This window comes from Hipposideros armiger, unplaced genomic scaffold, assembly GCF_001890085.2.
Source record: "Hipposideros armiger isolate ML-2016 unplaced genomic scaffold, ASM189008v1 scaffold_658, whole genome shotgun sequence".
NCBI lineage: Eukaryota > Metazoa > Chordata > Mammalia > Chiroptera > Hipposideridae > Hipposideros > Hipposideros armiger.
The window spans coordinates 526,997-541,031 of record NW_017732008.1 but is presented as its reverse complement, the minus strand read 5'-3'; the positions used below and the strand labels follow the sequence as shown (position 1 = coordinate 541,031).

General features: G+C 33.1%; 1 protein-coding gene across 17 annotated transcripts in view; it reads right to left on the bottom strand.

The window, feature by feature from the left end:
- The window catches only part of GULP1 (GULP PTB domain containing engulfment adaptor 1), a 221,923-nt gene that overhangs the window by 37,965 nt on the left and 169,923 nt on the right, over positions 1–14,035 (bottom strand). For 16 of the 17 annotated variants that reach the window (XM_019626115.1, XM_019626112.1, XM_019626114.1 and 13 more), the window contains 2 exons: positions 12,382–12,453; positions 4,930–5,028 (listed from right to left, as the gene is read on the bottom strand). In XM_019626115.1, coding sequence (XP_019481660.1) covers positions 4,930–5,028; positions 12,382–12,453 — 171 coding nt within the window. The remainder of the gene's footprint in view (positions 1–4,929; positions 5,029–12,381; positions 12,454–14,035) is intronic. The other variant, XM_019626117.1, reaches the window with a different exon arrangement.

Sequence of the window (14,035 nt, the reverse complement as noted above, 5' to 3'; positions counted from 1 at the left end):
CCTTGTTCTGCAGATTTTGAATCTGAAAGGCTTGGATAGACTCCAACAATTTGCATCTATAGTCACCTAGAAGCACTGATGCTCAGCAGAGCTGGAAAATCCCTCTTTTAGATTACCTGTATTTTTAGGGATTCAAAATATATTACGTTCTATATATGTGAATAGAGTAAGATACTCTGTGTTCATATACAATATATGGGTAAAGAACCAGTTGCTCTATGTTTACATGTAATATAATTGAATTTATGAAGTATGATAAAAATTTGGTGAATGTTTACATAAAAAAGTTTATTACAGTAAAAGACACATTGCCATTAATCCCCCTCAAAATATTCTCCCTCGCTTTGAACATACTTATCCCATTGTTCTTGCCACTTTCTGAAGCAGCTCTGAAAGTCCTCTTTTGTGAGTGTCTTTAGTTGTGCTTCAATGTCCTGAATTGACTCAAAGCGTTTACCTTTCATGGTCATTTTGTCTTTGGGGAAAAGCCAGAAGTTTCACGGTGCCAGATCCGGTGAATAAGGTGGGTGAGAATACACTATAATGTTTTTATTTGACAAAAATTGCAATACCAGAAAGGATGTGTGACACGGGGACTTTCAGTTGTGATCACAAAATACAGTGAATGCTGCTGCTGAGTGCCATCCAATGGAAAGGCAGGGAGTTTCAATATAGGGAGTGGAGTGTCAAACCTTAGCAACAGTGTGCGGTAAGTTTCAATTTGTTCAGTGCAGTCAGTTGAGTGTGAGCTACAGTTGAGAGAAGATGTGTTTTAAAGTGTGCCATAAATTATCCCCCATCTTGACAATGCTCTGTGTCACACATCACTTCTGGAATACAATAATTTCTGTCAAATAAAAACATTATGGTGTGTTCTCATCTACCTTATTCACTTGATCTGGCACCGTGTGACTTCTGGCTCTTCCCCAAAGTCAAAATGATTCAGGACATCGAGGCAGCCATGACAGCACAACTAAAGACATGAAAGAGGACTTTCAGAACTGTTTCAGAAGGTGGCAAGAACAATGGGATAAGTATATTTGAAGCATGGGAGGGTATTTTGAGGGGGAGTAATGGCAATGTGTCTTTTACTGTAATAATTTTTTTTATTTAGACATTCACAGTATTGTTTGATCATACCTTGTATAAGACATTTCAAACATATTAAAATTTGAGGTAATTCTTCAAATTTGGTAGGAATAAAAATAGAGATGTCTCTTTCCCATTAAAAGCTTGGAAAACTTACTTAATTTTTGGGGATTCACTTGGGCCTCTTGAAAATTAGGTATTAAGTATAGCAAACTGAGGCTTTGTGACAGGAAAGAAAAGCATTGGTGTTATTGATTTGGGTAAGCCAAAGGAAAAATATGATGATCACAAGTCAATTGGCTAATTGTATTGAGTTGAATTCCACCTCGTTGATGTTTTGTAAATGCGATTTAGGTTGGGGAAGGCAGAGAAATTTGACAGTAAGAGTTTAGGAAACAGAATGATGTAGCTGACAATTGTCAATGGAAACTGATTATTATGGGAGACTTATTAATGGGGGATTCTAGAATAATGAGCTGGTAAAATTGTGCTACATTTGCATTCACATGATCCATCTCTGTCTCTGTTTACCATAACTCTTTGCATTATGTGCATATTATGAAATCATATTTGAGATTAAAAACACCAGTAAACGAAGTGTTTATAAAAGAAATAAATGCACCCACATGATATTATGTTAGTGATCTTGTAATATCTTTAAGTCTTTATATTTTGTGCTCTTGTAAGAATATGCCATCATTAATTGGTCAATTCTAAACACTTAAGAAGTTCTCTCTATATATTGCATCTCATCATATTTGCATTTTCTAAATACTTAAACATTGTATTAATTAATGAGAATCTTGAACCATTATAAATGTTCAATAATAGGATAATGGTTTAGTAGACTATAATGTGTAGATTATGGTATTGGTAAAATTTTTATAGTTTGGATGTATTACGGGTAGTGTCAAATAAAATACAACGCATATGTAAATAATACATAAAGTGTATTATCAGCCCTACATATTTCAAGGTGTGCTTTGACATATCCTAAACATTCATGTAAGGTATTGACTTAATAATTAATTATACACACACACACACACACACACACACACACATACACACACACACACACTCCAAAACAGTTATAGGATCTATTTGGTTTAGAAGAAACTTTAAATGTGGTTTACAAACGACCTGCTCTGGCTGGACATTTGCCACTATCCATTTAATTTTAAAAAGGAAATGCAGGGCTAGGATTATTTTTCTTTCTAATTGTGTATAAGATGACATTTTGGTTGTTATACTTTCGGTTGCATTGTCATTCTATAACTTATTGCTTCCTCAATCGTTCTTTTGTAACTACCATTTGTCTCATGAATTCATCTCAGCCAGGTCACCTGGTCAGTAGATAATGCCTAACTTCTTACTTTTAACTGCCTTGTTTCCCAGTAAAATACACACACTCATGGTGCCAAAAATTGTATACAATTCCAAAAATTGTTACGGAAAAAAATGTATGAAAATTATGCTGATGGTAACCACTTTGAATACTTCTTGTAATTGCAGAAGTCAAATGTGACTTGTATGCATCTTTTATTATCAGTATATATTATTACAATTTTAATATAGTTTTTTCCTTTCTGAAAATATGTGCAATTTTTTTGGCACCCTTTGTGTGTGTGTGTGTGTGTGTGCACGCGCGCGCGCACGCTCTTCCACTACCCTTTCACTATTTCTTTGTTTTCTTTCAGCCACCTCAGCAGTAGCTATTTGGGGATAGCTATAACCAAAGTAAAGTCTCCAACTCTTTGTTATTTAATATTGAGTGTGGATAACAGAAAGAAATTAGGCCCCATAGTTGTGGGAGGTCTTAAATTTATGGTTTGAAAATCTGAAAGAATACCATCGTTCTTTAATTTGGAATTGAATAATAACTGTGGGGGCACCCATGCCATGGTCCAGTTATACTCAAACATATTTAAAAATGCAAAATTTCCACGGAGATTCTGATTCTGTATGCTAAGATAGGCCTTAGAACTTATTTTTGGAAATGGCTCAGGTATTTTTAATGCAAGTACTCCACGGACTATCATTTGAAAATGTGGGCTACTGCATGCAGCCAGCAGACTATCTCGACACCAGAACCCCTCAAACTACAGTGTACATATGAATCACTGTGTTTCTTCTTAAATTATAGATTCCAATTCAGTAGGTCTGGAGTGGGGCCTGAGATTCTACATTTCTAACAAGCTCCCAGATGATGCTGGTCCACAGACCACACTCTGAATAGTAAGACATTGTTAGGGGCCGGTATACACATAGATGAAGGCATCAATGGCAAACACTGGAAAAATTGCAGGCTTGTGAAAAACATTTTCATAATCTGTTTACAGGTCAGGGTTTCCTTGGGCTTTCAAATTGAATTAATTTGTCAATAAGCATGCTACAGTGTTAGAGGAAAGCATTGGCAATATGTATTTGTAAAATAATTGGATAAATGTGAATCAATTTTTCCAAAGTGATGTTCATGGTCTTATCAAAATTACTAAACAAGAACTCTGAGGCATTGGGAATAAAGCACTGTATTAGTTTGTAAGGGCCGCTATAACAAAATTCAACAGACTTGGTAGCCTAAATAACAGATATTAATTTTCTCATAGTTCTGGAGGCTGGAAGTCCAAGATCAAGATGTCAGCAGGCATGGTTTCTGCTGCAGCCTCTCCCAGCTTGCACATGGTCACCTTCTCTCTGTGTTCATACATGGCCTTTCCACTGGGCTTATGCATCTGTCGTGTCTCTACCTCTTCGTATAAGCATTGAGAACCCAGTAGGACCTCATTTAACCTTAACCTTAAAGGCCCTATCTTTAAATAAAGTCAAATTGGGGGTTAGGGCTTCCACATAGAAATTTTGGGTGGAAACAGCTCAGTCCATAATGAGTACATATCGATGAATGTGAAGCCAGAATAGGTGATATTTAAAAGTTTTTTTCATTGGATTTGTAAGGGAAAAGGCTCTTAAATATAGGAAACTTAAGCTTATACTGTGTTACGGGCTAAACTGTGTTCCCTCAAAATTTATATGTTCAAGTCCCCCTGTGCCTCAGCATGTGACTATCTTTGGAGATAAGACTGGAAGATGTGATTAAGTTAAAATGAGGTCATTAGGGTGGCTCTTATCTAATCTGACTGGTGTCCTCATAAGAAAAGAAAACCAGACACACCATGAGACACCATTGGTGTACCTGCCCAAAAGACCATGGGACGAGGCAACAAGGCAGCCATCAGCAAACCAGGGAAAGAAGCCTCAGAGGAAACCAACTTCAACCTCCAGGACAGCAAGAAAATAAGTTTCTGTTGAGACATCAAATCTGTGGTATTCTATTATGGAAGCACCCAGTAAAATAATATATACTGATTATGTCTACAGGCAGTTAAGAGTTAGTTAATCCCAGACATTTTAAGAAACAATACACAGCTTTTGTCTTCTTTCATACTCAATGAACCACACTTGATGCACCTCTTTCACAGCACATGAAGAACAAGTCCTAAATATTGGGCTGTCAGAAAAGTCATGATGCATGTTTGCAACGAAGAACATAGAAAAAAATACGTCATGACTTTTCTGACAACCCAATATAAGACTAATTGCTGCTGAATGCACTTAATGCAAATTATTACATCCCAGACACAAGCTGAAGAAGAGACCATACAGAAAGCAATCCCAAAAGATGTTTTTTTTCCCTCTAAATATCGTACAGGTTTAAATGGTCATTAACTGAGAATTAAACAGCTCTAGATGGTAACAAATTTTACGTATTTATTAAAATAAAAGTATAAATACAATTAATTAAAGATTAGAGTACTTCTGACATTAAAAAATAAGACTTACCTTTGTTTTAGGTTCTAGAATTTTTACTCCATAAATTGATATTTGCAACTCAACTTTAGGAATTTTCTGGCCTTCTGATTTCTTGATATGTCTTGCAAACTACAAATGAAAAATTATTCAAAAAACTGTAATTCTGCTTCCATAGAGAATAAATATAAATACATATGTAGCTTGTATTCAGTGGTGAACTTTCATTAAATTATTGCCCATTATAAAGTTTTTTATAAACCCCACGTAGCCTCAAAATATTTAATAGAAATCATAGTAATCTACTACTACTATCATTAAAATCATACTGGTTGTCAATAACTTTTAAAAAATAATTTTACTGTCTTCTTTCATGGTTTAAATAATTGTATTCATACCAGTTGAGAAAATGAAAACTCTGTGGGAAGAGAAGCAGAGTTCAATTTTTTTTTTCCCCTGTGGTTCCTTTTGTTTTTAACACTGTTAAGGAACTTGCAGTCCACCAGGGTTGGATATGCCATCTTTATCATTTCTAGATACTTACCTTGATTAGTGAACCATCCTACCCACTCAAATCAGTGAATGAAAAGAGACTGATTACCATATTCAAACTGAAGCTAAGAATTGACGTAATTATCCCAGCTAAAATACAGTACTCAGAACTAGACTCAGTCTAGAATTACAAATATAGTTTCTTGAAAATATTAACTTTTTTTAATGCTTTCTTAGTATTTATTGTATCTTCTTATTGAATTAATTAAGTGTATGTAAATGCTCGTTAAGTTCTGTTACAAAATCAAAAAGAAAATCGGAATATTCATGTACTTAGCAGATGGAATTTCTGCCTCTCTGCTAGCACTGTCAGAACTGATGCTGGAAAAAAATTACAGGAGCACAGTTAAATGTGAATATTGAACAATGAATATACTTTAAAAAATTATTTTAGAATACACATATACATTCTGTATGTATACACACAAGTTATACATATACATGAGGTCAGACAATTCAGTTCTCAAACTTGCTGCAATGATGTTTCTAACCTTTATTTGATATCAGAGGAATTATTCATTATGAATTTGTACCAACTGGACAAACAGTTAACCAAGTTTACTCTTTGGAAGTGCTGAAAAGGCTGCATGAAAAAGGCAACCTGACCTGTTCGCCAACAATTCATGGCTCTTGCATCACGACAATGTACCAGCTCACACGGCACTGTCTGTGAGGGAATTTTAGCCAGTAAACAAATAACTGTATTGGAACACCCTCCCTATTCACCTGATCTGCCCCCAGTGACTTCTTTCTTTACTGGAAGATAAAGGAAATAATGAAAGGAAGACATTTTGATGACATTCAGGACATCAAGGGTAATATCATGACAGTTCTGATGGCCATTCCAGGAAAAGAGTTCAAAAGTTGCTTTGAAGGGTGGACTAGGTCCTGGCATCGGTGCTTAGCTTTCCAGAGGGAGTACTTCAAAGGTGACTGTAGTGATATTCAGCAATGAGGTATGTAGCACTTTTTCTAGGATGAATTCGCAAACTTAATTGATCTCATATCGTACACACACACACACACACACACACACACACACACACACATGATATTTAATATAAGTATGTCCCACGTAATGTTTTGGACATACTTATACTAAAAAAATTAGTCACTTTATCTGAAATTCAAAGTTAACAATGTCCTGATTTGTCTAGCAATGCTATTCTTTCCCTACTTTCCTTTTCCCTCCCTTCCCCATCTTCCTTTTTAAGAAGTGAAAAACAGAAAAGAAAAAAAAAAAAACTATTGAAAAGAATAGGATTTCTTTTAGGGCTTCAAAACATTATTTCCTAATATAACATATTTTCAGCATATGGATCATCCTAACCTGATTCAAAATAGGTTCAACACAAGGCAGTGTAGGGTTTCAGTTCTCTTTTGTGTGTCATATTTATTTGCATTGTTCATTTCTCACTAATTTAGGGCAGATGTGAATACACATGGTATAGTTCAATCCTGGAGCAGAGCGTGGTTAAAGGCCTAGTTCTCTTTTCACGGCCTTGCACTGCCATGGAAAATAATATAATTAATGCATATACAAATGCCTTGAAGTGTCTGCCTTGATATCCTGAGGGCTGGGGGATACCATTCATTTTACTTCATTTTGGGTGGCATAATTTTTTAGCTTGCTGTCTGTCCTGTTCTATGAATGTAGGCAGCTTCCTTTTTTTCTTTTTGTATCCAGCCTTCTGCACACGGATTGAACTTATTTGTGCCAGATAATTTTTGTGTGTGTGTCTTTAAGAAACTTGTGAAAATAGTTAAAAATTATCCCAGCTCTCTCCCAAAGAAAGTGGATTAATTTTGTTTCTTTTCCCCTCGTAATCTCCTTCCTGCATTGGCATAATTAAAACAATTTGGGGTGTTCAAATAAAAAGGCTTACAAAATCCATGTATGTGAACGAATCTGAACAAAGCCACTCCCATCCTGGGCTGCAGAAGCATTCCAAGCTGGCTTCCTAGGGGCTCTGTTTTCCAAAAACAGACAATGAGCAGCGGCTCTTGAGGCCTTTTCCACATCTGGACACAACCATTCCTGTGACCTCTTTTAGTTTCTGAAAAGTTTACCACAGATCACTAATATTAAACTTATCTATTGAGCTATTTCTTTTCTGCCAGGAGAAAGGGAAACAAGAATGGAAGAAGGAAGGGAATAGGGGCTCGAGGTAGGAAAAAAAGGGGGAGAGGAAAAGAAGGGGAAACAAGAGAATGAGATAAAGAAAAATACAGATAAAATATCTGATCTAAGACTTGTGAAGCCTTTTTCTCTGCTTCAGATCAAGATGAAGTAATGGTGTTCAAAAAGATTCATAGGTCATCCAAACCCATGCATTGATCATAAAATGGGTCTGCAGCAATCAGGCTTAGAACCTAGTTTTTGCAGCTACCCAGCGCTAAATAACTCTTCTTTTGTACAACATATTTTCTGCATAAAAAAAATGAATGTCCCAGTCCTAGTTTCATGTATAGCAAGGTTTATACTGGTTATTGGCATTGACTGTTACACAGATGTTGCAAGACACTTATGCCTAAGATGCCTAAGGTTGTATTTGCTCAATCTGTATTTTAAACAGAGTATAATAGTCTCATTCAACTCATTTTTTCTGAAATTTATGATTTACTGTATTCTATAATTTGCATGTTCCCTCTAACTCTGAGTCTCTTTTCCTACTTATAGACCTCTTAACTGTGCTCCAAAACACACGTTAGAACTTATATTGAAGGCACGCTCATTGTTTTTACTTACATTATACGAGTCTTCTTTTTTCTCCCTATTTACTACTTGAATGTTAATATGTGGAGAGCCTTTCTGCAAATTTCTTTCCATTTTAGCTTAACCGGATTCATTGCTTGGTCACCTAGATAGCGATCTACCATTAAAACTTGCGTTTTAATAAAAATTATTCAAAGGGGGGTAAAGCGTAACCATCGTGAAGGATATCTGGATACAACAAACAAACAAAAACAAGACTTCGTCACCATAAAATAAGGGGAAGGATGAGGTATTACTTGAAATACATACAGTACTTAAATATATGTCACTGATAAATAGAACAGCTAAAGAAAACTTAAAGGAGCACTACTGAGTTTCAATGTCATCATCACACAATTTGTATTTCTTTTTCAGAGAACTTTTTAAAAATGAAATATAACTACATTACTAATGAAGTATACATCAACAGGCAAAAAAATTAATAAACTTATTAGCCAGCCAAATATTCTAAGCTATTACTCCTCTTGGTGGTTCTTATATTTAATTAATTTTTTTAAAAGTATTTCTAATAATCCTACAGAAAAATCAGCTATGTACATAAGTTTGCAATTAAATTGAGCTCTAACCATTTTACTAGTTAAATTAACTGGTTATGAAGACAAAAGCAGAATGTCATGCCATGTAATGTACAGCAAGGCGACTATAGTTGGTCATTCATAATACTGTATTGTATATTTGAAAGTTGCTAAGAGTGTAGATCTTAAAAGTCTTCATCACAAGAAAAACTTTATTTTGACTATTGTGGTGATGGGTGTTAACAAGACTTACTGTGGTTATCATAAAAACAAAAACAAAACAGGGTGTCATGTCACACAGAGAGAGTGAGGTGAAATGAAAAATAACTCTGGTCCTAGATTTAACAGAACTCAGTCATTTCCATAGCCACATTCCTTGAGATAGCTTCAAGTAATTGTAATTTAGCCCCATTGGGGTGAGTGGTTTCTCCTCTAAAATTGGGGTCCCGGAATGCTAACCCCTGGTTATCTCCTAGAAAATCAAGAAGATTTAGATCTGTATACCAATACTCATCTACATGTACAAATCATAAACAGATTGCTTATAATATATATCGAGTCCTCTAACATTTATATTAGTTGTATTAATAAAAATAAATCACTATTAAAAATTGAATTCACTGCAATAACACTAATATTAAATATATAGAAGTTGAAAGGGTTTTTAAATTATATTTTGGAAAATTTTCTTAAATCTTAGGCTAAAACATAAAATACAAAATATGTCATTTTGACAAATATAGAATATGAAAGTAAAAAACTTTACAATCATAAAAATTATTACATGTAAGAAAAATTTATAAACTGTAAATTATCCACTAAATGACAGAATATATCATGTAATAAAATAAAAGTTTTAAAATTCTTCTGAAAAAGTTTTCCATCACATTGTATTAATCCTAAATTGCAAATTTTTCTTTAATGTCAGAAGCCAATACTGTAATATTGCAAACTTTTGAAAAATTTAGTAAATATAAATAAAATGTTGCCATATGTAGGAAATAAAATAAAATGCTAAACTACAGTGGATAAAAAAGCAGTCAGAATACATATGTTTAAGAAAAATAAGCAAGAAATTAACATGGGGGATGTATACACAAATTAAGTTAATGAGCAAATTTCTTTTCTTTTAGTAGAGCCATAGCACCATCTTCTGGCCATTTCTACATGACGACAGAATTAAAGATGAACCAAGGTCTAAATTATTGTTTTTAAATGTAAATACTATGTAAATACTCATATATTTTAGTTATCGGCTCTGACACACATGCACACAAAAAATAAATTAAAAATAGATTAATTGTACTGTTTTATTCATTTTCATTAGTTCCTGAATCATCACCCTCAGATATACTTTCCTGATACAAAATTTTTGCAATCAGCAAAGTAAAGATTGCTTATTAAATACATATTTATTCTGGAAGAGACTTGAAAGACAAAGCTACTATCAATTGAGTATGCATTTTAAAACAATACCATGTAGTTTTTATCTTATTGAAAAATCACACTTTTTTCTTAACAGTTTATTTCCAAACATTAAACTACATAGGAAATGGGTATAAAGGCCCACAAAAATCTATAAAAAGTAGTTAGTCATTATTTCTAAAGCATTTCATTTCCAATATCTTTATATTTTATAAGCCATTATGTAATTGAATCCTTTAGGTTTGGAATTTGGGTTGACTGAATTAAGAACTCCTAAGTATAAAAAAACCCCATGAAGTGTAAATACCATTACTCCTTTATAAAACATTCTGATGTAGTGAAGCTGGACTCATGCCCAGAGTGTGAAACGTTCTGAGCACTTAAATAGGATCTGATTCTAAATGTTGTCCATAAACTGTGAGACCTTTTAAATTATTCATTAGTGCTCAAAAGTACTGACCAAAGAAGGGCAAGTCTGAATCATTACCTAATAAGGAGTGGAAAGAATAGTTTGGCTAGTCCACTTTTTTCAAATGGAAATGATATCATTTTGGGACCTATAGCATATTAATTTAAAACATTAAGTAAAATATTTACATATAAAATGAATGGATAAAAATATTATCCACATCATCAACAGGTTCTTGGAACTGCAGTGAAACAATTTATAATGAAACCAAATTTACCATAGGTTAACTGAATAAAAAAGAGTTAAGTTCCTGCAGAATCTCATCAACATTGTAACAAAACAACAATGAATGAAACAGCTTTACTCCAGGACCTGCTGTAGTGGTATGTTAGGTGTTCTTAATAAGATAAAAGCGAGAATTCTGATGGAAGCAACCTAAGTTGTCCATGGATGGTTGAATATATACACAAACATATACGTACACATATACATTATATATATATATATATATATATATATATATATATATATATATATATATATATATATATATATATATATATGTATGTATAATGGAATATTAATTCAGCCATAAAAAAGGAAATCTTGCTATTTGAGACCTGGATGGGCCTTGAGTGCATTATGCTAAGTGAAATAAGTGTGACAGAGAAAGACAAATGCCGTATGGTCTCACATTTAAAATCTTAAAAAAAAAAAAAAATTAACTCATAGATACAGACAACAGATTGGTGGTTGCCAGAGGCAGGGAGTGGAAGGTTAGCAAAATTGGTGAAGGTGGTAAAAAGGTACAAACTTCTAAGTATAAAATAAGTCCTGGTGATGCAACATAATGACTATAGTTAATAATACTGTACATTTTGTACTGTACAATTGTACATTTGAAAGTTGCTAAGAGAGTAGATCTTAAAAGTTCTTACCACAAGAAAAAATAATTGTAAGTATGTGTGGTGATGGATGCTAACTATACTTATAGTTATCATTTCACAATATATACAAATATCTAATTATTATAGTGTACCTAAAACTAATGGAATATGTTAATTATATCTCAATTTAAAAAAGATGAGAATTCTGTTGAAGGAGTTTTTAAAATCTTAAAATCTCATTGAAAACAATGTCTTTTGGGATACGATAAAAAAAAACACGCTGAGATATGTGATAACTTCCATAAGATTTTCTCAGGATATTTGCTAATTATGAGTATATGTAGTTGCTTATTAAATGTCCTTTTATGCTCTTCTCTCACCAGTTCCCCATGTCTGCTCACAGACATGGCCAGGTCCTATTTGATTTGTTCATTAGGCTATCTTTAACAGACAGTGTCACTGCAATATTCTGCTTTGGATTCAACTCTAAACTCCATATTTCCAACTGGTTAACTGGTACATATGACATTCTAACTATTAGGGATAGTCATTAGGCTATTTCTAGTTTTTGAGTTAGGGCATGAGTCCACATTCTCCAAACAAAGTTAAGGCAAGATACTGAAAGCCAAAGCTGATGAAATATGGCCATTATATTTTGTTGTTGTTGGTCAGTATGAGAAATGACACCTTAGAAAAATATGAAGAGTGTGCCACATGCCATACTCAGAAAAATAATTAATTACGTGTACACACTTAGTATTAAATATTTCTTTGATCTGGTGATATTTATTTAATAGTCCATTTTTAACTGAATGAAGTCATATCTACCATAAAGTTATTCATGCTTTGATTTCCATCAGTCTTCCAATAACTTAAGGCAGGATCAATACACTAGACATTTATTTGGAGGGCTTTCCCTACCTTTAGTTTCCTTACAGCATCTCTCACAACTTCTGTTCCTTTGGGCTGCTCCACTTCCGTACTGCCAAGAAACTAAAAACGGTCATTTGTGAGACACAGTGTAGGCTTTACTGCATCATATATCATTAAATCATTTTGAAATATAACCTCACATAATAGAATGATGCGATAGTAATAGAAAACTAAATCTTAATTAAATAGAAGAGTTGTTAATTTACATTATTTTAAATTATATGAAAATGTACATATTATTTAATCACATACAATTCTTATTATTCAAAAGTTTTTTAAAAACACATTTTCCTAAATATTTTGCTTGCAGATTTTTACTGGGAAGAAAACTTTATTTAACTGGAAAGAAAAAAAGTCATTTCATTGGGCCCAAAGGAATAAAGTTTAATATTTTAATTTAAATATTAATAATTTAATATTTAAAACATACTGAAATCTTTTAATGTTATCTAAATTCAAAGCATATAAGTGCTTTTTGTTCCTTTATTTAAATGTCAATAGTATATTTTAAGACATTAATATGGTTTAAAACAGATTATTTCAAATGAACATTTTTCTTTGTTTTCCAATTATGACATTCATATTGCATGTAAAATTTTAAAATATAAAATTTTAAAATACTTTTTTAATACCCCATATACATCATCCACCAAAGCTGTAAGCTAAACTACATTAAAAATAAAACATAATTTTACTAAGCATTCAAATATCCCTGAAGGTTTTTGGTTAAAACCAGACCTAGCCAAAAAAAAGAAGAAGAAAAAAGTTTCATAAAAATTAACACATTGTAATAAAACTTCTACTATGAAGAGACATAATACCTCCTAAATAGGAATCTGATATCACAAAATGTTCAGACCCATTAATATTGAAATATGGGCATTTTATTCTACAAAATATTTCTGTATAAATAGCAAATAACTAAATGAAGTGTATATAATTTCCCAAAGACTTTTTTTGTCACATACTACTAATTGTACCACCAAAATGAGTCAAGAATTCATCACTTCTTATATAAATGATTGTGTGTGTGTGTGTGTGTGTGTGTGTACTTTACATAAAATGATTAAATACAATCTTTTTCATGTATTAACACAGAAAATGAAAGGGAACAAAATGGTAATGTCATGGTATCTTTTTAAATCACATTTTATTCCTTCCTTCATTCTTGAAAAAAAAAAGCTAATTAGAATCTTGATTTTCAAAATGGGCTCCCTGTATCACCTGCATGAGAATTTACCCAGAGAGCAGGTTAAAGTATAATAACGCAGACTCCTCAGTCAAGTAAAATTGCATCTTTAAGGGTAGGGCTAGGAAATTCTATTTCTAAAAGCATCCCACATGGTTCTTTGTACTAACGTCTGTGGAACAGATTTAAAAAATAGTAACAGGTCAGGAAGATAGTGGAAGGCAGATACAAAAGGTGAGCTGAAAATACAAGAGATAACTGCTGATCCGCATTCTGATGAGGTCATGGAGGAGGAAAAGCGAAGCTCAGAAGCATTAAGGCAAAAAAAAAGTTTCACTAATCAGATTCTATAAAGTACAGTTCCTTTCTCTCAGATACTCAAACAACTGCTACGAGGACCTAGATACAATATCATCAGGCACTTGGTTTGCCTCAGTGTGACCTCAAGTTGGT